Genomic DNA, 24,025 nt, shown 5'->3' on the forward strand with positions numbered 1-24,025 from the left:
CCGCCGCGCGGGGGCGGCCGGACTCGAGACCGTTGGGGCGCGAGGGGCGGCTCTAGCGGGTCCCCCTCCGCGCGGGCGGCGCGAGGGGCGGCGTCACCGCAAACTGTGATGTCGTTGTCACAGAAGGGGGCAGCACGCCGCGCTGCGTCAGCGCGGTGAGGGGACCAGCGCGCTGGGCTGTCCCCCCTCCTGCTCTTCAGGGAGGGCTGGGATGGTGTGGCCAAAGCAGCCCCCCGGCATCGGAAAAATGATGGACACACGGTGCAGAGGGGAGCCAGTGCTGGAATGAGGGGCTGCCCCGCCTTCTCCGGCGGCCAGCCCCCACACCTGACCCGCGTGGCCGTGACAGAGGTGCCTCGAGGTACATGTTTTGCCTCGGCTGCTTCACCCCTTTCGAAGAGATACTGGCTCTTGGTGAGCGCCAGGGCTGCTTCCTCAGGGACCTTGCAGACGCTAATTCTCCTGCAGATGATCCCGCCTGTGCCAGGACCTGCAGCAGGGCTCAGACAATCCAGAGCGGGAGAAATAAGCAATTATGTCCTTCCTCAGGCTGAATAGCAAGCCTGAATTCTCTCAGTTTCCCCTTGTTAGAGCTGAAATCCCTCTCCCTGTGAACTTCAAGCACTGCTAATTGTAGAAGTGTCATTTTTACTTGCAGATAATCACACAGTAGGAGCAGAAGACCCAATTGACCCGCAAACAACATTGAAAGTAAGCTGGTTTCATTCTGACTGCAAACGGGAGGAGGATGACTAGGCATAAATAGTCTCAGCTACCAGAATTTCCGTATGGTCTATTTATTTAAGTGTATGGATGTGCCTAGTGCCAAAACACCGCTGACAAACTGGCCTGCACCAGACTTCACCAGAGCAGCAAGAGCAGCTCAGGCTAGCTGCTGATTGCAGGTGCCTTATTGCAGGAGCTGCTCGGGTGAACTGTTAATTCTCAGTATTCATAGATTCTCTAATTTAAAGCTAGTCTCTTCTACATTGCTCAGCAAAGTGGTTAATATGAATATAAATACAGTGGTTGTTTGTTTCAATACACTTCTAACTGTATGCAGGGCTAGGACCATACAATAGGAGCTGTCACTCTTTACTGATGTTTTTCAGTAAGAAATCAGACTTGCTGAAGTATTCTGAAATTGAGAGCATTACTTGCAAACTACAATTTCTACTTGAATAATGACTAGCAAAGTATGTTTGGGTTTTCGTTTTAATATTAGTATAGCTGCATAACTCAGGTATATGATGTACAGTACTTCTCTGCCTGCCTATTTTCTTCCTCTTTCATGTTTTGGGGAATTTTCTTCCAAAGCAGAACACATGGAAAGCTAGACAAATTTTGCTCTATGCACATGCTCATTCCTTTAGCTGAGATTTTCATTGAGCTTCTGAATTTCTGTGACCTAAGCATGATTCATTCAGAGAAAAATCCTTTGATCTATGTAAAGAATTTGCACTATTTATTTTAGAGCACTTCTAAGTCATTAAACTTAGCCAATATTATTTCTGTTATTGCAGAATACTAGGGTTTCCCTTTACTAATTCCAGAAACAGTCCAACTTTCTCATGTTATCCAATCAGTACACCACAGTCTAAACCAGAAAGATGATTTTTGGAGCTGGAGTATGAATTCTAACAGAAGCACCTTCGGTCTCACTGCAAAGACTAAGATCCGAAGTAATGCCAGATCTGACAGTGCTTTCTGTAACATGAGCAACTATCTGTGAAGAACGATGCTGAAATCCTTCCAATATTGCAACTAAGTTTCTAAATGGCTATTGAATGGTGAAAGAAGCATTTGATGAACTCCTGTTGACTCAGGCTGGGTGAAAACAATCTTGCACTGGAAAAGAAACATAATTTGAACTGAGAAAATATCCTAACTCATCTCAATATTTAAAACAAACAAACAAAACAGCAAAAAAAACCCTGCCTACCAATTTTCTGATATTTATTTTATACATTTTAGATTCTTCAGCAACAGCTGGAATCATTTCAGACGCTTCGGCGACAAACTGTGGAGAATATTAGCACGGTAAAAGTAGAAAACAAATGCCCTTAAAATACAAAAGCCTCCTGCTGCATTTTTAGATACTGCCATAAGTGTTTTAAGTAATATCTATTCTTAGACTATTGTGTACATTAAGTACACATTTAATCATTTGTCCATCTTAAAATAGCTGATAAGATAATCTCACTTCTAGGTTCTTGCTCTTTCTTAGTCACAGTATTATTTGGGGGCTTATAAAAACTATTTCAAAATGTTAGAAAAACAGAGGAAAACCAAAACTGAGTTAGGAACAAAAAAGGGAAGGACTAGATCCTTCTCTCACTTATATCACTGTAAACTGAAGGAAGCTCTGTTGTTTTGAAAGAAGTTAATTCTACATTATGTCACTGTCAGCAGAACCTGTTCTATTGTCGCAAATCGCCATGTTTCACAAAATGCTAAGCCACCTTTTGAGGAGCATTTTTCTGCCATCGTTTTATCTGGTTCTTTATATAAAAGCTAAATATCTGATGCTGGAAGGACACTTAGCTTTACATTTTGTTGGTTATAAACAATTCCATATTCCTACATGCCCCCTCCATCTGGTCTGTCCTTCCTAAGAGAGAACTTCCTCAGTAATAGGGTATTTTTGGAAAATTAAATATTTCTACATTTAAGTTTTCTGTAAACAACCTCAATCTTTTTCAGGTACAGTCTAAAATCTATGAGATATTAAATAAAAATATATTTGAAAGGAAAACTCCACTATGTAGTTCAGACAAGATTCTGATGACTTGCACACCAAGTGATGCAACTCTGGTATGTTTAACAATTTTTACCTACAAACAAGTTATTCTTTAGCTGGACCTTGGGTTTTGAGAGTGATGTGTTTTTTGGAAAATAATCCAAGGAGTATTCTGGATTTAAAAAAAAAAACAACGGTATTTTCTGCCTGAGATTTTTCTGGGTAGCAGAACTTTAGCCATAATTACATATACTATTCCCTCCCATCCATTATAATTAAAACTCAGTTTCTCTTCTGCACAGGTAAAACTGTAACCTGGTTTTCCCCAAATTAATTTGGATTATCTTCAGTGGGCATGGAATGCAATGCAAAGCATATAGGGAGACAGGGCAGAGAGTCAAGGAGAGAAGAGAGAGAAACGAGAAGAGGGAATAAATTTTGTCCCTCTCCTATGAAATGCTGCATAAACTTCACTTTTTCTGTCTATATTTCATGTGAATTCCAGTTTGCCCTTATTTCATAGGGACTGGAATGACAAAAACAATCAAAGACAAGCTATAGTCTCTCCTCTGCTGGAAATATACTTAATCAATTTAAGACACTTACTTGGTATTTTGTGCTTGCTCCAAAGCCCAGTACTGAATGAAATGGGGCCTACGATAATTATTTACATTCTTTTAATGGGTAAATGGCATTGGCAGAGGTAAACTGTACACATCTTGATTGATAAGTGGCTTTGATATAAGACAGTTTAGTTGTCTTATGCTTCCAGTACTGCAATGTTTCGCAATTTTTATAACATGACAGTTTTGTACATTTGTTTTTAATTTTGTGGGGTAGCTTATGGAAAACCGTGAATCACTGCCTTCTAAGAGAAAAGTTCATCATGATCAACAACCCTGTTCAGATGACCATGTGGAAACAAATTCCAATACTGGAAATGTTGTCAGTGATATAAGTATTCCACACAAGATTTCACTTAAAACTATGGCAACTGAAAAGGTTGAAAATTCAGAAGATCTGTTTGGAAACAACAGGATACTTGCAACAAAAAATGAACATAGATGTGGATATTTGCTATCTAGCACTGATTTGGAGACAGAAAGGTTGAATGCTGCCCATGAGAAGGTAATTTTGAGTGAATCTAAACATCATATACCTTTTCCCAAATTTGGGAAAGAATTTCATAAAATAGACACTACTAACTACCAAGACACTACCAAGTTGCTGAAACAAGAATTTCAGAAGTCAGTTCGTAATGATTTGGATTTGTTAGCAGATAATACAGAAAAATCTGGCTTTTTATACAGAGAAAAAATAAATAACTTACAAGAAAGTGCAGAAATTGTGACCTCTTTAGATGAATCACATATTGGTTTAGTTCCAGTTAAAGAAAATGGCCTCTATTTTGATCAAGAATTTTATAAAGACTCAGAATTTGCCAATGTATGGGGTGGGTCTCCTACGACAGTATACAGTGAAAAAGCAGAATCTCAAAGCAAAAATGTACATAAAGAATTTAGCATCAATTACAGTGAAGGTGACAGATTCCAGGTTAATTCTTTTTCCAAGATGGTGAAAGATAAGCTACTAATGCTTGATAACAAAGAGCAACTAAAAAAAGAAAAAGAACAACAACAGACTACTTTAAATCGAACATTACTGAGGCCAGGAATTCAGAAGTTCAGTGAAATCAAAGTAGTCTCTGAATATGATGGCACAATTGAAGCATCGCAAAAGTCCCTGAAAAATTCTAAGCGTTTGCAAAAAACAGTACATGATCTTCCAAATGAAAATTCAGCACTCAAGAACAAAGTGGAACTTCTTACTGTTACTATACAGTCTTCAAAAGAAAAAATATCAAAATGTAACACACAAATTAAGGATTTAGCTGAAGAAAAGAAAAGTGTGCAAATCCAGTTGGTTAAATCACAAGAAGATAACAAGGAACATATTAAGGAACCAAAGAACTTCTTAAGAAAATGTAAAGAACTCCAAAACCAGAAAAACATCCCTGAGGAAGAAAGGAATCAACTCCATAATGGAAACCAACATTCAATACAGACACAATATTATTTTCAAATTAGGAACCAGAAAGTAGAAGAAAAGATGTCTGCTGTTACCTGTGAAAGAGAGAGGCTCAGTGCAGTCCTAAAGTTCTTGCAAAAGGAATGCTTCAAGTTACAAGAAACAAATAAAAAACTTAAGATAGAAATATCCCAGCTCACAAAAGAAAACAGTTTCCTAGAGCAAGAGCTTGAAAGAAATCAGAGTGAAATGCAACAAATAAAAGAAAAAGAAACCGCGACGAAATCTGAACTGGAAACTTATCTTCAGTTAATGCAAACATTGGAAGCCAAAAAAACTAACCTTGAAATGACCCTGCAGGAATGTTCTGATACTAAACAGATGCTGCAGAAGGACTTTGAGAAACTCCAATCAGATAAAGCTTATACAGAAAAGAAACTCATGACTGAACTCCGAAATGCAAAAGCAGATATTGATCTTTTAAAGTCTAACTTGACCAGTGCAAACAGAGAATGCAAGAAGTTATCAACTGCAGTAACAAACATCACAGAGGAAAATCAGTTACTTAAGAAAGAACTGCAGGAATATAGACAATTCACTTCCAAATATGAAAGCGACATTAGAAAATTGACCGAAGAACGCTTACTATTAGAAAATGTCCTGTGGACTACTGAAAATGAGAGAGATGTATTACAGTTGCAGTTCTCCCATTTGCATGAGGATTATATTTATCTCCGACACCAAGCTACAGCTCTAGTCTGTGGGCAAAGGAAACCTGGTTAACAGGTACCATGATACTCATACTATGCAATATAACTGATACTCTGAATATTCCACTAGAATTTGTACAGAAATTTCTGTTCTAAGTATAAAGCCTTGGAATATGATTCACAAAGTATGAGCTTTATTCTGCAATATCTTATTAGCCGATTTTCTTTTCCAGGCAATTCCTGATAATCTACAACAGTCTATTGCTTCAAATAAATTGTAATAAACTATTTTCTTTTGTAAAACATATACAATTCTGATGTCCAGTCATGTCCATGTTTTTGTTATGTTCTAAAAAGAGCTGCCTGGTTTTTTGATACTTGGCTGAATTTCACAGATTCACAAAAGCAAATCCTTACACAATGTAAGTAGTATAAAGAAATTTAATGAAACTGTGACAGTTTACAGGAGATGATAGATTTCTGTCCCTAGGATTTCAGAGTGAGAAGGGAATCTTCACAACCTTTTAGCTGAACAGCTTAATACATGCCACAACATTTCACTGTTGAAAGTGAAATGCTGAAAGTCCTAAATTAAGTTTAATCTATGTTTACGTATGTTTTAGATTACATCTAATTCTGGTCTATGTTTAACCAACACAAGGTACCCTTTATCTCTTTATACTAGATACTGACTTAGAAAGCTTATTAGTTAAAACATGAGTTTTAACATTTTCGGTGTAAACATATTCAGAGAACATGGTCATACCTATGAAAGGTGCAAAAATTATCCTCTTAGATATAATCACTGCACAAATACTCTGATTTTCTCAGCCAAGGGACTATGGTGAGAAGAATTTCTCAAAAATACTGCATATAATATTCTGTGCAGTTGAAGCTGCCTGTATGCAGTGTCTCTACAACACTATTAGGACTTTTTTTGGAACTTCTTTTTTTACTCACTCCTTAATAAATAAATCCATGAAAGTAAAAACATGTAATTAGTTAATGGTGTTTCCAGAACAGACTTAGAGGTAATTATTTATCTTCACTTTCCTATTAGTACAACACTAAGTGTTCAAGCTCCTGGGCAATAAAGGGCATGATCTCTTCAGAGACATAGAAGTAATCCACTTCCTCCTATTTCTCCAATAATTCATAAAGACTGATTGCAGCAAATTAACAATTATTTATCTGGTTTGTAATACAGCACTGTAAATGTAATAGAGCGTGTTTTTGTTTCATGACTGATACATGTAGTAGAACTACTAAAAACTACATTAAAGATCTAAGTCTAGTTCTTAATGCTTTTTCCTGTAAAAAATGTTTAAAAGATACAAAAGGGTTTGTTGTGGTTTTTTACTGGAGATAGGCAAAAGTATTATGCCACAATTTTGCATTGCACAGCCAAAGTCAATATGGACATTAAAATGGTAAATACTTGGGCTATTGAGTAGATGGTCAGGTGTTTAATGGCATTTAATGCTTGCATAAACATGAAGTTGCTTCAGATTGTAACTATTAAATTGTGGTCGGAATCAGTTATAAAGGTGACTGGCTACTGTAAGGATATAGGGAAGCGGTTATTATGAAAACAATGTAAGTAACGTCTAATGTCCTCCTTACCTTAGATAACTGGGTAACGAAATTTAAGAAAGTTCTAAATTCCACCATCACAGTCAAAGGTACTGCTAAGAAGCCAAGGGACACAGTTATCATTTGTATTAAAACAACATACTGAGGCCCTAGCTAGAATTGGGTGTCAGCTCCTTGGGACCACACGTTTCCTGGTGGGGACTTATCAGGTGAAGTTATTGGCTCCCATGATGCCCACACGAGGCTAGTCCACATACACTAACATATTCTCAAACAAGCTGGATTGATTTTTTTTTTTAAATTAAGCTCCATACATTTTAATCAGCTTTCAGTATTTCCATCTTGTAAGTGAATGAAAGATTATTGAAGATATTGAAATACAGAAGAAAATAGAAGAGGAAGAATTGCAAAAAGAGAAAAGACAGAAGGACATAAAGCAAAACTTCAGAGCAGTCTTCATCAGCTGTACTTCATCAGAACAGCAGTTAGGAGGAAGTACAGAACAATTCAATCTACCTACGAATGCTGTGTCTGCAGACTTCACAAGTGAACAACATGGCAAATGCTCCATAGATACTCCGTACAAAGATGACACTAAGGTACCTGAGGTCAGCATCAGTACCATTATCTAATACAAAGTCTAAACAAAGAAAGAAGGAATTCTGTTATAGGTCTTTAGATAGACAAAACATCAAAATTCTTGTATAAATTAATATTTCAAAATATTGTTGGGTCCTGTTGATCTCAAGATAAGGGCTTTTATGCTTCAACACATGCTGGAAGACCTGATCAACAATTCTTGGTTTTATTTTTATTTTCATTGATGTGAGGAAATGTGAGATCCAGTCTGGAATTTCTTTAAAAAATATTATCCTGTGAACAACAGTAAGGATACAATTTCATGAATATTATACAGTGGTAGGATAAATCTTTAATAAAAATGAATAAAGAAATTTTGTCTTCATGTAATAATTTGGATAAATACATGCTAAGAATTTTTTTTTTAAATAATAAATTAGCTTTGATTTACATGAACTAATTTCTTGGACTACATATAAAAACCTGACAAAAATTATTAAGATGGAGGTAAGATGTACATTTAGGGTCACAGTTCCATCTGAGAAGAAGCTAGCTTGAAAGCCAGATCAGATTCGTTAGGAACCTTCCATGTACGCAAAGTGAAATTAAGCTGCTCTTGGAGAATATGGCAGCACTTACAGTTGTCAGGAAATTGAGGAAGAGCGGTAAATAGATGCTGGTAAATAGAGATGAATCCTCCCTTCATGACAGCCTGCTTGTGGTCTGGTTTTGAACAATGCTTGATATCGGTCATTTTGAGAAGGTCATCAAAACTAAAAATTATATCTTTTTAAGACAGTTCTTGCACAAATTTATAGTTGAAATAAAGTACAAGTTGTAATTCTACCAAAGGGAAACAATGACCTTAGTTTCACTGTGGGTCACATGTGACTAACTTGGTTAATACATACACTGATACTCACTTTAAAATATATGCACTTTCTTCCACTGTAATATATAGTCAATTTGCAACCCAAATTACTCATTAGAAAGTATGTTTTCTGAAAGTACACTTCAAAAGTCCAGTTAAGCAATAAGATGAAAATTTATATAAAAATACAACCTTGGAGCTAAAAAATAAATGATCTTAAATTATTTGTTATAGCTTTATATTTAGAAACAAAAGATTGCATTCTCAATAATTAAACAGATTGGATTGTCCTATATACTTGAATTCCACTTTTCACATTTTCATTTGGTTTGTTAACAGTTTACAGAGTCAGTGTAACGGTACACAAAAATGTACCCTTCCTTTCACCTTTTGTACCTAGTAAGATGTCATCTGTGCAGTCTTGTAGTTCTTTACATTTAATGATCTGAAATGTAAACGAAGATAAACTTATTAGATTTTTGTAGAATATCACCATAAAAATTAGAAGAGTTTTTGTAAAAATGAAAAACTGTGGTACACCCAGTCCTGTAATTAGATTTAATGACTTGAATCCTCATGAAGTCAAATTTATTTCAATAGAGCTCTGCGTGACAGCAAGAATCTACGCTAGCAAATCCAATTATAGGATTATGGTCCAAATAGCAGAAGATAAGCTTTCCATTGGAAAGTACATAAAGAACTGTAATTCACTGGGGAAGCAGATGATTTGAAAAATGTCTCACCACATTTCTTAAAATCTGTGAGCTATGAGCTTCATATTTATAATAAATTCAGTTCACAATTCTCATTCTATTAAACCTAGGAATAATGAACCAAAAATAAATACATTCTTTAAAATTCTGAGGAGAGAAATACTAGTGGAGAATTTTAAATACTAGTTTTGATTTCTCTCTGTGGAATTTCTGTTGGATATGTGAAATTAAAAATATTTGTAAAGAGAAAAATGAATCCATCATAACTGTATCTGTGACCATATAGTGGTAATTCACAATCAGTCTCCCCCTTTCAATTTTGAAACCTACTTCACATACAGTTAGGTTTTTTTCCCAATAAAAACATTTCATTTGGGAACATGAATTTTTATTCTGTTGATAAAACAACAATACAAACAATTACAGTGATAAGAAGGCTACTCAGACTTTTTCCCTTTTACTAGTTTAAAAACACCAGTGCATACATGGAAGGTTGTACTTTCTTACATCGGTGCTGGTAGTTACCATGCTTTTTGGTGTACCAAAAAAGTTACTTTCAATTCTTTCTTACTTTCCATTATGTAATGAAAAGCAATGTGGAGTAATATGTAGCTTCTGGTTCTGCCTTGTCAGTGTAAAAAAAACTTCAAACTATCCCTGCAACTTAAAAAGTGATTATGCAAATGCTGATACATGTTGAAATAAAGTAAATAGAACAGCAACGGGTGAATAAGGGTGGTATATTTCTTAGACTTCATATACGATATGTAAAAGACAAATCACAAATATGAAGCAGATTCCTTTAAGACAGTTCTTCAAATTTTACTCAAGTATTTCTAAAATATTTCATGTTACTTATGGAGTATGCAAAATAATATGCTTAACTGTTCTACATGCAATCTTAGAAGTCTGCATTTGAAAGTGATTTCTCAAAATAACTCTGAAGAACAGAGTCTTGATTTTCTGCTTGAATTACAACAGAGCCAAAACCAGAAAATAAATTTGTTTAAATACAAGGGTTATAGCTTAGTAAGATAAAAAACTAAAGAATTATGTGCTTATCTACCTATATACAGACACTGTGTACTATAAATTTCTTCTAACATTGCACAGTGACATGTTTGTAGTTAGGAATCCAATTTGAGTGCCATTGTTTCAAAAGTTTCACAGGCTTAGATTACCTAATATTATGTTTGACAGCAGAGGGAGCCAATTTTATTCCATAAACATAAGGGAAAACAAAAACAGATTTTTTTTTAACAGGAACATTCCTGGTCTTCTTGTATTTATCGAGTCAGAAAAGAATAAAAAATAATAATTTTTCAGTGACATCTGTATACCATGATTTTGAAGGTCTCTACAATACGTGTAGCCTTATAAACCTGAATTTACAGAAGAAAACCTGAATTTACAGAAGAAAGTAGGAATAAATTTTAAAAGCCAAATTCCTTATATGTTTCTTATCCTTTTGTTAATAATTCATTGCTTCATTTATTCAATTATTTTAGACAGTAATAAACAGCTGTGCTAATGACTTTTGGTAGACAGCATACACGAAACATAAACTCAAATTAAAGGAGCTTACCTTGTGACATTTAAAGTTATTATGCTTGTAACAGGTCTGCTTTTTGGTCCAGGAGGAGGATGAAAAATCTGTCGTTCTTTATTAGTTGTGACAGCCTTAGATGTTTTAGTTACATACGGGTCAGTGGAATGGCTTGGGTAAGGATCAAATGTGCCTCCTTTCATGCCCCCTGACTGAATAAAAACAGAACTTTTCGAAGTGCCAATTTACAATATAATTGAGTTAATTAAAATATTTTTCATGCAAAAGCAAGTAAGAATACTGAATAACAGACTGTATCATATTATACTGTCCTGGTTTCGGCTGGGATAGAGTTAAATTTCTTCCGAGTGCTGTGTTTTGGATTTAGTATGAGAAGAATGTTGATAACACACTGATGGTTTTAGTTGTTGCTAAGTACCCTATAGTCAAGGACTTTTCAGCTTCCCGTGCTCTGCCAAGAGCACAAGAGGCTGGGAGGCAGCGTAGCCAGGACAGCTCGCCCAGTTGGCCAACGGGGTATTCCATACCATATGACGTCATGCTCAGTATATGGTCCAGGAAGTAGCGATTGCTACTTGGTTACCTGTCAGCATCACTCACTTTATATATTCTACCACTATTATTATTATTATTACTATTATTATTATTATCCCTTCCTTTTTTGTTCTATCAAACTGTCTTTATCTCAATCCACGAATTTTCCTTTTTTTTCCCCCGATTCTCTCCCCCATCCCACTGTGTGTGGGGGGTGGGAAGTGAGCAAGTGGCTGTGTGGTGTTTGGCTGCCTGTGGGGTTAAACCACAACATATATATAAAAAAACCCCCAAATATTCCTTAAATTTGCAAAGGAAAATTTTAGTCTTTATTTTGATGAATTCTTAGTTTCAAATGTTCTTTCATAAGTCTGGATTTTGAGGAAAGGATCTTAAAAACGTGACAGAAAAAGTAAAAACATAACTCACTAAAATGAGCTATGTTGTGGCAAAAGAAGGGAATTCCTATGTCACTATTAGTTTACTAGTACACCTCCATGTCCAGTACTGGTGTAGGGATTGTTATGTACAGCAGGGCTTGGACATTATTATCAATATGCTTTCTGACACATAGGATTGAATACAGCGTTGGCTTTTCCTCAAACATTATATCCACTAGTACTACAAGAGTGGCAAATTTTAGTTAAAAAACATGCAGAGACCTGATTAATTCTTTGTAATCCCCTAGTACAGCTAAACCCCACAGTCTGCTGAGGCTGCATTCCTGAAAAGTGCAGCAGTAAGCGATTCAATCAACAATAAAGCAATTTTTCCCGTAAGAATTTATACAGCAGAGAGGGAAAGTGTGCAGTAGCTTGGGAAGTACACATAATTTAAATATATGGGGAAAGCATATATGGTGTGAAGGATGGAGAGCCTGGAGCAGGATCACCAGCACTGTCAGCCAGACGAGGTGCTGATTTTCTAGCAGCTAAATTTTCTGAACGGATTTCCATTCTGAAAGATCTCAGCTGCCTCATCTGTGAGGCCAAACACCCAACACAATTATTCGTGTGTAAGCATTTTTGCTGTCTCTTTCTGAATAGTTATATTTTCCTTGCTGTCACCATCTTCCTCAGATGAATCAATGTCAGTCAAATAAGCCAAGGGTGAAGGACATAATAGTAGGAAAATAGTGGTTAGCAGAGCACAGTATTAAGTGACTAACAATGGAACTTCAAAATGAAGAGCTGAAAAGTGACAGATTAAGGGGTGTTACTGTATTAGGTACCTGGAGTCATTTAAGAGAGAGATATTTATGCATCTTAAACCCATTTCAAAGTGAAATTAAAGTTTAGCCTAAGGTGAATGGCATAAATCTAGTATCTTATCTTAAAAAAATGTATCAAGATGGAATGCTTTATGGAATGGAAAAATAGCCATTTAGTTTTTAAGAAATAATGACACTAAGCAACTGGAACTAATGAACTGTGTTCCTATATATCCTTCATACTAACTCCAGGCTTTATTTCTTATGCCGTTTAAGACCTTCCAGGTATATTTATTCCCATCCTTTTCCTCCTTTTCTCCTAACTACTGAAGAGTTGGCAAATTCTAAAGCGGGTTCCAAATTTGTGTCTGCTGATGGACAAGCAACAGATAACTCCTGAGCTTATTCTTCAGCCTTTCCCTGAGCAGAGGGACTAACCTGAGTTTTTCCGCTCCTTCCAGCTATCCATTCCCATGACACTTCTAGGATGTTTATCTATATAGGCTGAGAGTAATTAGCTGGTTCAAAAATGATACGAGCGACTGACAGAGTACAAAATAAATGCTACAGTAATCTAGTCTTACTGTCATTCATTGCATAACCTTCTTCTTTGTATGTTTTTGTGATGTATGCAGTCAGTTAACTGTATGTTAACAGCACTATGCAGATTTTAAACAGAAACACTTTTTAGGTTACTTGAAACTGTTAGCAGTTTTTGTTGGGTCAAACAAGATTTCATTGCTTTGTAAATGGAAAAAAAAGTAGGAGGATGTTGTGGTTTAACCCAAAAGGCAGCCAAAAACCACGCAGCTGCTCGCTCACTCCCCTCCTCCAGTGGGATGGGCGAGAGAATTGGGAAAAAAAAGTAAAAGTCGTGAATTGAGATAAAGACAGTTTAATAAAACAGAAAAGGAAGGAAAAATAATAATAATAATGATGCTGATAGAATATACAAACTGAGTGCTGCACAACGCAATTGCTCACCACCTGCTGACTAATGCCCAGCCAGTCCCCGAGCAGCGATCGCTGTCCCCCAACCAACTCCCCCAGTTTGTATACTAAGCATGACGTTATATAGGATGGAATACCCCATTGGTCAGTTGGGTCAGCTGTCCTGGCTATGCTCCCTCCCAGCTTCTTGTGCACCTGGCAGAGCATGGGAAGCTGGAAAGTCCTTGACTAGCATAAACACTACTTAGCAACAACTAAAACATCAGTGTGTTATCAACATTCTTCTCATACTAAATCCAAAACACAGCACTATACCAGCTACTAGGAAGAAAATTAACTCTATCCCAGCCGAAACCAGAACAAGGGAATAATATCTTTTGTAAGAAAAATAAGAAATGAATAGCAAAACCAAACATTTATTTCTATTTTATGGACTGTAAGCAAAGCTTTTAACAGGAAATATCTGAATATTTAGCTATAAGACAAACCAACCTTTTTAGCAGGAGAACTTGGTTTGAAAGGTGGTGCAATTGGCTTCTCTGGAGGTGGTTTCTTCACAGGTGGCAAAGGTTTGTCATTAAAATAGGGATTCATGTCAAAATATTCCTGGGGATATAGATTTAACTTGAAAGGCCCTCCTTTAACCAACTGTTTATGTTCCTCTTGCACTTTCTGTAAAACAAATACTTTGAAAGAAACAATCTTGAGGATTTTTACTGTCTGTTATTCTAAGAGAAAAATGGAAAGCATTTAAATTTAGTCTTGGAGAATGTTCACTCTAATTTTCTTTGCTCTTGTTTGATGATCGAGGTATTTTATATACCCACCATGTATAATGGAACATAGATTCACTGACCAGGAAGCACAACAATCACTATGAAAGTATGGTAGGAAAATGTCAGGAAAAGCACTGTGCATTTAAGATGTGTCTAACAGTATTGTATACCTGTATCTTGGGCATACATGCATACATACATGCTTGAAAATTCTGCCTGCATGCATCCCAGCTGCTCACACTTGTGAACCTTGGCCACTACGATTCCCAGATTCTGAGCACCTTATTAAGCTTAGCTTCTCTAGGAATTGGTTCTTTGTATCATGGGAGATATTGACTACTCTTCCCAGATTCCATTTCAAAATAAATTAGGTTACAACATTATGAACAATTAAAAGAAAAGCATAAAATGTACCATCAGTAACAGTATCATGTGGTAATTCATGCTAATGTCTCAGAGCAAATTCCTTTTTTTCTATCCAGTGGAAACAATCCCGCCTCCCTCTTTCCTCTGTTCTTCTCATTTTCTGCACTGGATAATTAGTTTTGACTGTGAATTTGTCTCAACTGCAGGTAGCTGAATTGTTTCTTCTAATCTTCTTCTTACCCTAGACCAAAAAATGCCTTCCTGCTGCCATTTTTCACTACATATGATGAAAATAAATACACAGGATAACCAAAATCAAGCAAATTTATGAGTTTTCTTAGATTTATGAATTTATATGAAAAAAGGAACAGGGTTTTTTTTATATAGCGTCTAGGATAATAAGGTCCCATTCTTCTGACAACAACATGGAAGTATTCTTGTTCTTGCTATTGGCATTGTTTGGTCACTATTGCATTATAGCTTAAGGTCTCCAAATAAAAAATTAAGGTCAAATCCTGAATGGTAGAACTTGTGTGGGATACTGCCAAATGTCTCAAACAAAAACTAATAAATGAACAATACCTAAATCTTTTTTATACAGGTTGGTCATTAATTTGTTTTCCTTCCTCCACTTTGTAAATAAACATTAGTGGTTTCAAGCTAAAGGAAACACCACAGGGGACAAAAAGTTCATGTAAATTGTAATAAATAATCATAACACTAAAACATAATAAAGACAAATATTTTTACCTTTGCATTTATTCTTTCTACTTCATACCCATCAGGTTCATGCGGATATTGTTCACCTATGGTAAGGTTTGCATAACTGTAAAAGCAAAATGAATTACTTAGGTGCTAAAAACTCAAGAAACACTTAATAAAATACTCTGCAAGAAGCAATATTGTGAAGTTACCCATATCCAGTTCCTTTCTTTCCTGGATTAGTATAAAAATTCTTTCCAGGAGGAACGTATCTTTCTTTGGCTTTCAGTTGTGGACTGAAGTATGCATACGAACCTCCTATGGTTCCATAATAGCTGCCCAGTCCACATCTAAAAATAGCAAATGAACACATTAATTAGTGTTTTGCAAATATTTCAGGCTTTCCGTATCTAGTGGGCTAAAACAACAGTAAATAGAAAACCCAAACAATATATACGTCTCAAGAGTTAAATATCAGATCAGATCCACTGTCCCTGGATCTACTACTACAGCAATTCCATGGACAGTGTTATGAACAAAACAGAAACAAGATGGCGGCAAAGATGAAGTTTTAAGGTATCTTAATAATATAAATAGGCTTAATAGAGGTTGTCTCAATTTTGCGCCAACAAGGTGAAGTAACACTGGTAGAGACAGATTCACAAAGACCTAGAGGAATAGGTTAAACGGACTTTATGCTTGATGACAAGAGGACTGTCTTTCCCACAAGTTTACAGGGAACAGTAAGTTAGTGTTGATAATGGTGTGGCAAGCAACGTGGGGTATCTATCTGAAAAGTGTTTTTCCTGGGAGATGTTAGGACTAGTTAACTTTCTGTCTTGTCACAGAAGGAAAGTAAAAGGAGGCACAGCTCATTTAGGAGAAATACCTCCACCTACAAAGCTGCAGGAATTCACAAAGACTCTTTTTTAAAGACCAACTTGAAAATCAGTATTTGCTGATGAGTGTACGACATGCTCTCAAAGTACATGATCATACAGCCGCTAAAGGAGAAAAGGGCCGAGGCAAACTAATGAAATAGCTGAATGGCAATTTGGTCCACTGCAGCTACAACGGTCCAAAACACCCCAAACAACCAACCCTCTGTCCCCACGCCTCAAAAACCCAGAACAGGACAGGAAAATATAAACAGGGGCTACTGTATGAGATCTGTCAACTGCTCCAGATAGCCGAGGTAATCTGCTTTGCTTGTACTGTCTGTGATTATTGTGGGGAGAGAGTAAAGTGTCTCAATGAGTTCCTACTTAAAAGGGCCATTAATGAATACTGACAGGATTAGGATGCCAAGATAACATTTGTCATCTTTGTACAGAACGCTAATCTGCCTGTTCATTACCCTCCCTTTATTTAGGGACTTCATAAAGCCATATATAGAAAAAAATGGGCAAACAGACAGTGCACAGACCACCTTTATCTTGCTGTTTCCTAGACCTTAAGTGCTTTATTTCATATTCTTTAAATGTCTCTTCTGTGTGTAGGCTTTTTATATGCCAGTAACAAAATAACAGAGAACAGACATATGAAGAAAAGAAAGGCCCAGACTTCAGTCACATCTTCAGAATATGACATCTTTGCAACCCTTCCGTTTGCAGCCAACAACAAATGTGGCTCCAATGTAAAGGAAAGATTCCCAAGAGCTGCTTATCATTCAGGCAGCCAAGGATAACAACTCAATGAAGAGCAACAGAGCTCCACACTAGTTTCTTAGTTCCAACGGGAGTCGGTTTTGGATATAAGAAACGTATAATCGTTCTCCATAACTGCTTCAGGATTCCATTAAAACACAACCTAACCACTTTCCCAACTTCTGCTTTGTACTACTCTGCCAGTACAGATTTAGGGGAGGATAAAGGCAATAAAGAACCTGTCCTAAAGTTCATGTCTAGAATTCAAAAGACTTATAACAAGAATAAGAGCACGAGCTGCTGTACCCACAGCCAACAAGTACATTTGTGAAGGCAGTAAGTGGAAGAGAACACACTAGCAGGTCTTCATTGTAAGCAAGACTCCCACTGTTGGACTCAGAACCCAGAAAGTAAGTGAACAGGACTCTCATTGACTGACATGGATTTGAAATCAGTGCCTAGGTGTTTCTAACAGTTAAACCCTTATAAATAATTTGGTTGCTATAGAGTCAAGTTGTAGTTGAAAGAAAGGTTCAAAGGGGGAAGGGGATAAAACCAGGCTCACTAGAGAAGAGCCTAGGGGCGGCATGCAGGGGAAGAAATCGGGGGAGAAATCAGCAGCCCAGCTCAAGTGCATCTACACAAATGCACGCAGCATGGGCGGCAAACAGCAGGAGCTGGAAGCCATCGTGCAGCGGGGTAGCTATGATTTAGTCGCCATCACGGAAACATGGTGGGATGAGTCTCACGACTGGAGTGTTGCAATGGATGGCTATAAGCTCTTCAGAAGGGACAGGCGAGGAAGGAGAGGCGGTGGGGTAGCCCTGTATGTTAGGGAGTGCTTCGACTGTCTAGAGCTCAATGGTAGTGATGATGAGGTCAAGTGCTTGTGGGTAAAGATGAGGGGGAAGGCCAACAAGGCAGATATCCTCCTGGGAGTCTATTATAGACCACCTAACCAGGATGAGGAGGCACACGAAATGTTCTACAAGAGGCTGGCAGAAGTCTCACAGTCGCTAGCCCTTGTTCTCGTGGGGGACTTCAACTTTCTGGACGTCTGCTGGAAATACCACACGGCAGAGAGGAAACGGTTGAGGAGGTTCCTGGAGTGTGTGGAGGATAACTTCCTGACGCAGCTGGTAAGCGAGCCCACTAGGGGAGGTGCCTCGCTTGACCTGCTGTTCACGAACAGAGAAGGACTGGTGGGAGGTGTGGTGGTCGGAGGCCAGCTTGGGCTTAGCTATCATGAAATGACAGAATACTCAATACTTAGTGAAGTAAAGAGGGGGGCCAGCAAAACCGCTACCATGGACTTCCGGAGGGTGGACTTTGGCCTGCTCAGGACACTGGTCGAGAAGGTCCCTTGGGAGACAGTCCTGAAGGGCAAAGGGGTCCAGGAAGGCTGGACGTTCTTCAAGAAGGAAGTCTTGAAGGCACAGGAGCGGGCTGTCCCCATGTGCCATAAGAAGAACGGGCGGGGAAGACGTCCGGCCTGGCTGAACGGGGAGCTCTGGTTGGGACTCAGGAAACAAAGGAGAGTTTATCACCTTTGGAAGAAGGGGCAGGCAACTCAAGAAGAGTACAGGGATCTCGTTAGGTCATGCAGAGAGGAAATTAGAAAGGCAAAAGCCCGGCTAGAACTCAACCCGGTCACTGTCGTGAGAGACAACAAAAAATGCTTTTACAAGTATATTAATGACAAAAGGAGAGCCAAGGAGAATCTCCATCCTCTATTGGATGCGGGGGGGAACGTTGCCACCAAGGACGAGGATAAGGCTGAGGTACTCAACGCCTTCTTTGCCTCAGTCTTTAATAGTCAGAGCAGTTATCCTCAGGGTACTCAGCCCCCTGAGCTGGAAGACAGGGACGACGAGCAGGATAAACGCCCCATAATCCAAGAGGAAGAAGTTAATGACCTGCTACGCCACCTGGGCGCTCACAAGTCTATGGGGCCAGATGGGATCTACCCGAGGGTACTGAGGGAGCTGGCGGAGGAGCTTGCCGAGCCGCTCTCCATCATTTACCAGCAGTCCTGGTTAACTGGGGAGGTCCCGGATGACTGGAGGCTTGCCAATGTGACGCCCATCTACAAGAAGGGCTGGAAGGAGGATCCGGGGAACTACAGGCCGGTCAGCCTGACCTCCGTGCCGGGGAAGGTCATGGAGTGGTTCGTTTTGAGGGTGCTCACGAGCCATGTCCGGGACAACCAGGGGATCAGCCCCAGCCAGCACGGGTTCAGGGAAGGCAGGTCCTCCTTGACCAACCTGATCTCCTCCTATGACCAGGTGACCCGCCTAGTGGATGAGGGAAAGGCTGTGGATGTGGTCTACCTGGACTTCAGTAAAGCCTTTGACACTGTCTCCCACAGCATTCTCCTAGAGAAGCTGGCGGCTCACGGCCTAGACAGGTGCACTCTTTGCTGGGTAAAAAACTGGCTGGACGGCCGAGCCCAGAGAGTTGTGGTGAACAGAGTTAAATCCAGTTGGCGGCCGGTCACGAGCGGTGTTCCCCAGGGCTCAGTACTGGGGCCGGTCTTGTTCAATATCTTTATCAACGATCTGGACGAGGGGATCGAGTGCTCCCTCAGTAAGTTTGCAGACGACACCAAGCTGGGCGGGAGTGTTGATCTGCTGGAGGGTAGGAAGGCTCTGCAGAGGGACCTGGACAGGCTGGATCGATGGGCCGAGGCCAACTGTATGAGGTTCAACAAGGCCAAGTGCCGGGTCCTGCACTTCGGCCACAACAACCCCAGGCAACACTACAGGCTTGGGCAAGAGTGGCTGGAAAGCTGCCCAGAGGAAAAGGACCTGGGGGTGTTGGTTGACAGCCGGCTGAACATGAGCCGGCAGTGTGCCCAGGTGGCCAAGAAGGCCAACGGCATCCTGGCCTGTATCAGAAATAGTGTGGCCAGCAGGAGCAGGGAGGTGATCGTGCCCCTGTACTCGGCACTGGTGAGGCTGCATCTCGAATACTGTGTTCAGTTTTGGGACTCTCACTACAAGAAGGACATGGAGGTGCTGGAGCGCGTCCAGAGAAGGGCAACGGAGCTGGTGAAGGGTCTGGAGCACAAGTCTTATGAGGAGCGGCTGAGGGAACTGGGGTTGTTTAGTCTAGAGAAGAGGAGGCTGAGGGGAGACCTCATCGCGCTCTACAACTACCTGAAAGGAGGTTGTAGCGAGGTGGGTGTTGGTCTCTTCTCCCAAGTAACCAGCGATAGGACGAGAGGAAATGGCCTCAAGTTGCGCCAAGGGACGTTTAGATTGGACATTAGGAGAAATTTCTTTCCTGAAAGAGTGGTCAGGCCTTGGAACAGGCTGCCCAGGGAAGTGGTTGAGTCACCATCCCTGGAAGTATTTAAAAGACGTGTAGATGAGGCGCTTAGGGACATGGTGTAGTGGGCATGGTGGTGTTGGGTTGACGGTTGGACTCGATGATCCTAGAGGTCTTTTCCAACTTTAGTGATTCTATGATTCTATGATTCTACAGTTTTGAACACGGGGCTCACACATTGTCAGTCCCATCAGAAATAGCACATGTATATCCAACAGAAAGCCTACACACCATGTCCTACATTCCTATTAAAAGCCAGAACATAGCTAATCCTTGCATCCTAAAATATATATATATAAAATAAACAAGTGATTACTCTCAAAACTTTCTAAAAGCAAAGCTGCAGAAAGATATGACTAAATATAACCATAAGACTGTAAGAACTAGGCCCTGTACACAGACTGAATTCTCCTGTATTGCAGCAACAAGAACAAAAGATTGTATAGTTATAAATGAGTAACCAGGCTCTATCTTTTTTTCACATGTGAATAATAATAGTTATATGACACCAGTGCAACAATATTGTACTCTTATTACAGGTTTTATAAGCAATAACCTGTGAAAATCATCTTTAGCATACAGAAAAGAAAAAAGGTCAATTTAAAACATTTTCACAACACTTACGGGAATTTGTCTCCATTACTGGGAAGGAAAGCTTTGCCCAAATTTTTCTTTGATTCTGCCAATCTATGGCGTCTCCTTAGCTGAACAGGGTTTGAGTAGGCTTCACCACCGAAAATCCTCACAAACTGGGGCTCAAAATAACCTGCCTGCAGAGCTGACAATGTTTTGGTCCCCCCAGGTAACATCTGTCTGTTCTTGCTCGCAGCTTCGTTAAAAGGGCCTTTAAAAAAGTAAGCTCTGTAAATAAGTGTTCGATGTTAGTGCTTCTCTTAGCCTACGCTAAAAAACTAAAGTCTGGATCTGGGTGGCTCAAAGAATGTACTACACAGCATTTAACTTGTAAATCATGCATGTAAATCGTTGTGCTGAAAGACAATGCTATGAGAAGGTATTCACAGCACCTAGTTTTAGTTTTCTAACCCCTGCACTTGCTTTACAGGCAATGGAGAGAGATTGGTTACTCCAGACTACCATTCAGAGCTAGAGCTGATGCCTGTTTATATACTATGAGTAATACTTCAGAGGAGCATCTCTCTCTCCCACTGATTACAGACCAGGTAGAATAACTTAAGTGCCTCCAGTTGGGTTTTGGATCCCCAGCAGCTCGGTGTAGAAGTATATTAGCCAGGGTTTTGGTGGACATGTTCGTCACTGACACAACACCACAGCAGAAATGTCTGTACTGAGAATCCAGGATTATTTTGCATTATCACTTCAAAGCAGCCACTGAGAGTTAACCTCTGTAACCTTACTAATTACAAAAATTACCTTTCTCAATGAGTATTCCCATTAAACAACAAGAAAAGGAGAATACTCTTTAAAAAGACAGGATGGGGAATCTCACACACATGAGTCAGATCAGAACAGAAAAAAATTGCAACGCTAATTTAAAAATAATGACGATGTAATTGTCAATAACAGAAAACCTGCTGAAAGAGCACACAAAAACACTTGTTTTTCACAAAAGCAGGAAAATACTGGTAACTCGCAGATAATTAATATTAAGAAGAAATGTATACACTAAAAGATTTTATCAGTCTATTATGCATACATATTTTTCAGTTTTACTGGATTTTTCCTTTCTTCGATACATTCATTCCAACATATCAAGCCTTTCTCTTAATAATACAGACCTGAGCAAAGAAAATGCATGAAAAAGCAGTTCTCTCTAACAAAACAAAATACATTAGAAAATAGTGATTCTGAAAGTAGATGGATACTAGAGGTGGTCCGTATCACTAAATAGTGATTAAAATTAAATGTACTTACGCATATAATGTGATTGATATTTATCTCCAATGGTAACATAACCCATTTCACTGAAGAGGCCAATCCTCTCCATATCACTTTTTCCTTCTGCAGGCATGGCTGGATCTGTGACAGTGCACTACACTAAAAGGGTTGAAGTATCTTTGTTTATTTGTTCAACCGCAAAAGTCTATAAGCAGTTCACACCTGTAAACAAAAAGTTTATTTATGTAAAATGCAAGACACTTTGGTTAAAAATATTAGCAATAAACATAATCTGAAGAAAGTAATCTACAATATGACTGACAGTTTTGGTGCTTACGGAATAAATGGACTATGTGGGATTTAGACACCATTATAACTCTATTAAACAAATTCAAAACATGAGCAGAGGGAGAAAATCAAATGCATTTGTAATACAACTGGTGCAATTCTTACTGAATTGACATAGTTTGGGTCAAAATTTATAACAGGTATCTTCAGAATACTAAGATGAGAGGTTTTGGTGGCATTAACAGCTAGTATTAAAATATGCTGAGCAGCCTCCTTCTTCATCTTGTGGGTTACCTCTAGCAATGGTTTTCAGTCACTTTCTAATAATGGTATAGAAGGTCAGTGTATAGACAGTGGAAATTTGGAAAAGTGGAATTTTGGAAGTCCTTTAACTGATCCAAGACCTGGTCACGGTAAATATCTCCGATTTCTTCTTGGTTTTAATGCAAACGATTTACAGTAAATGTTAGGTTTTCCTCATCATCGCCCTCATTGGAGCCTGACAGAACTAAGGAAAATGCCCAGTCAAGTGTAAGGAACTCAAGGGCTTGAATAGAGAGCAGGCTTAGCACTAAGATTACCAGAGATCTGATTCCCAGAATGAAAACTAATAGAGATGGGAATCAGAATCAGCTAGAGGAAGAACTGCCTTGAGAAGGAAGATAACAATATACGGTATGTTCACCAGGAATGGAAATTGGTTAATATGTTAGGAAAGGTAGAAGCAATTGGTTAATATGTTAGGAAAGCTATTTCCTGAAAGTTGTGAAATATAAGAATTATCCAAAAAATCAAGGATATGCAAACAAATAGCTGAATTATCTGTGTTCATACACCTCGAAAGAGAGCAGGGAGGACATTAGAGTGGAATACAGATTAAAGACAATGTAGATCAAGTCCCATGTTGGTATTAACTATGGGGGCAAAAGTAAGATGGAAGATAGGAATGAAAATAACTCAGGCAGCAGAAAACTCTGAGAGATTAATATCACACATTAGCTGCATCTGGCATATGGGTGCGGAGTAGAAAAGCGGCAGCAGCACAGCAGTGGAAGTATATGTAACAATATAGATTTTATACATTTTATTATAAAAAATAGTATGCTGGAACAACATGTATGATGGAAGGGCTAGCCACATTTCACTTATGCTCAGCACACAGGACAGACAGCATGCAGAAGTTTTAAAAACCCTGAAGCAATTTTCTTTTGCAGTGTGTGGAGGTTCACCCAGTGTAATATGCACCATTGCTTCATCAGGTAAACTCGGTGCTGTGCTTTGATTATTGGTAGATCTAGACATTGGGGAAGGAACCAAAGGGCAGGCGACAACAAATAGCACTGAAAGAAGAGATGACAGAAAACTGACCCTTGGAAACAAACTTAAGGGTTTGCTGTTATGAAGCTAGCTGGCACTACTGATGAGGAGGATATGAATAATTTATCGAAAATAGATAGACCTGGAATTAAATTCTACAGTGTGAAGCAAAGATCGTTGATCGAGGGATTAATGGGAAGGATTTTTGCACCTCAGCAATTGGCTGCGACTGAGGAGATGTAACGCG

The 24,025-nt window shown here is 38.8% G+C and overlaps 2 protein-coding genes across 2 annotated transcripts; one reads left to right on the top strand and one right to left on the bottom strand.

Annotated features, from left to right (window-relative positions):
• The first annotated feature begins 285 nt into the window (after nucleotides 1–285).
• Nucleotides 286–5,551, top strand: CCDC110 (coiled-coil domain containing 110). Its single transcript, XM_075149761.1, has 6 exons — nucleotides 286–361; nucleotides 659–711; nucleotides 1,975–2,040; nucleotides 2,704–2,814; nucleotides 3,581–3,995; nucleotides 4,101–5,551. Exons 1-6 carry the CDS (start codon nucleotides 286–288, stop codon nucleotides 5,549–5,551), a joined length of 2,172 nt encoding a protein of 723 aa, XP_075005862.1.
• Nucleotides 5,552–8,821: 3,270 nt separating this feature from the next.
• Nucleotides 8,822–22,395, bottom strand: CFAP96 (cilia and flagella associated protein 96). The gene is made up of 7 exons (XM_075149224.1): nucleotides 22,210–22,395; nucleotides 20,941–21,160; nucleotides 15,553–15,690; nucleotides 15,389–15,464; nucleotides 13,989–14,168; nucleotides 10,820–10,992; nucleotides 8,822–8,966 (listed from the first exon to the last, which is right to left on the bottom strand). Exons 1-7 carry the CDS (start codon nucleotides 22,304–22,306, stop codon nucleotides 8,918–8,920), a joined length of 933 nt encoding a protein of 310 aa, XP_075005325.1. The 5' UTR covers nucleotides 22,307–22,395; the 3' UTR covers nucleotides 8,822–8,917.
• Nucleotides 22,396–24,025: the final 1,630 nt, after the last annotated feature.

The sequence above is a fragment of the Calonectris borealis genome, chromosome 4 (assembly GCF_964195595.1).
Source record: "Calonectris borealis chromosome 4, bCalBor7.hap1.2, whole genome shotgun sequence".
NCBI classification, from domain to species: domain Eukaryota; kingdom Metazoa; phylum Chordata; class Aves; order Procellariiformes; family Procellariidae; genus Calonectris; species Calonectris borealis.